The sequence below is a fragment of the Asparagus officinalis genome, chromosome 3 (assembly GCF_001876935.1).
Source record: "Asparagus officinalis chromosome 3, Aspof.V1, whole genome shotgun sequence".
Lineage (NCBI taxonomy): Eukaryota > Viridiplantae > Streptophyta > Magnoliopsida > Asparagales > Asparagaceae > Asparagus > Asparagus officinalis.
In genome coordinates, this window is record NC_033796.1 from 25,155,675 (window position 1) to 25,156,293 (window position 619).

Below are 619 nucleotides of genomic sequence, written 5' to 3' on the forward strand. Positions count from 1 at the left end.
AAGCAATGAACACTGTTATAGAAGTATATTCTTTTAGACCTTTAATACAAATCAAGCGTCAATAGTGTGGTTATTACATATTATCGAAATGTTTATAAATATGTATTTGAGAAGGCATTTATTGTATTTTCTAAATGTTTTATGTCTCTATATCTCCTTGTTCATTATGTACCTTTTTTTAATGAAATTTCAACAATGAATTTTGACTTTCAGTCGGATATATTGTATTTGATTTATTGTTAGGGCTTTCTGTAGAATGCCTCTCGAATCATCAAGATAATAGAAGTTTCTTGCGTCTGGTAAGCTTTTCATTTGCAACTCTTATTTTCCTAATTATATCGTCACTACTCTTCTCTGCTAGAATCCACAATGGGCTAATGTGAATGGATAGATTGCTACTCTTCTGATTATAGCCATGATAGACTGAACACCTGCCCTATCATCAAAGTAAACGTCATTCGCAACTAAAGTAGGGAAATCATCCATGAAGACCAACTTTGGGAGTTTTAAGGAATGTTGGGCAAGTATTGAAAACTCGATTAGGATTGATCCTGACCCAGTTTTTGGCTTGTCTTATAATTGGGTAAAATAGGGTAAAAATTGACCTAGTTTTTTCATG

At 32.6% G+C, this 619-nt stretch overlaps 1 protein-coding gene across 1 annotated transcript in view; it reads left to right on the forward strand.

Annotated features, from left to right (window-relative positions):
• LOC109834808 overlaps nucleotides 485–619 on the forward strand; it is an 18,696-nt gene continuing 18,561 nt past the window's right edge. The window contains exon 1 of the mRNA XM_020402823.1: nucleotides 485–583. Within this exon, the coding sequence (XP_020258412.1) occupies nucleotides 485–583 (99 nt within the window). The remainder of the gene's footprint in view (nucleotides 584–619) is intronic.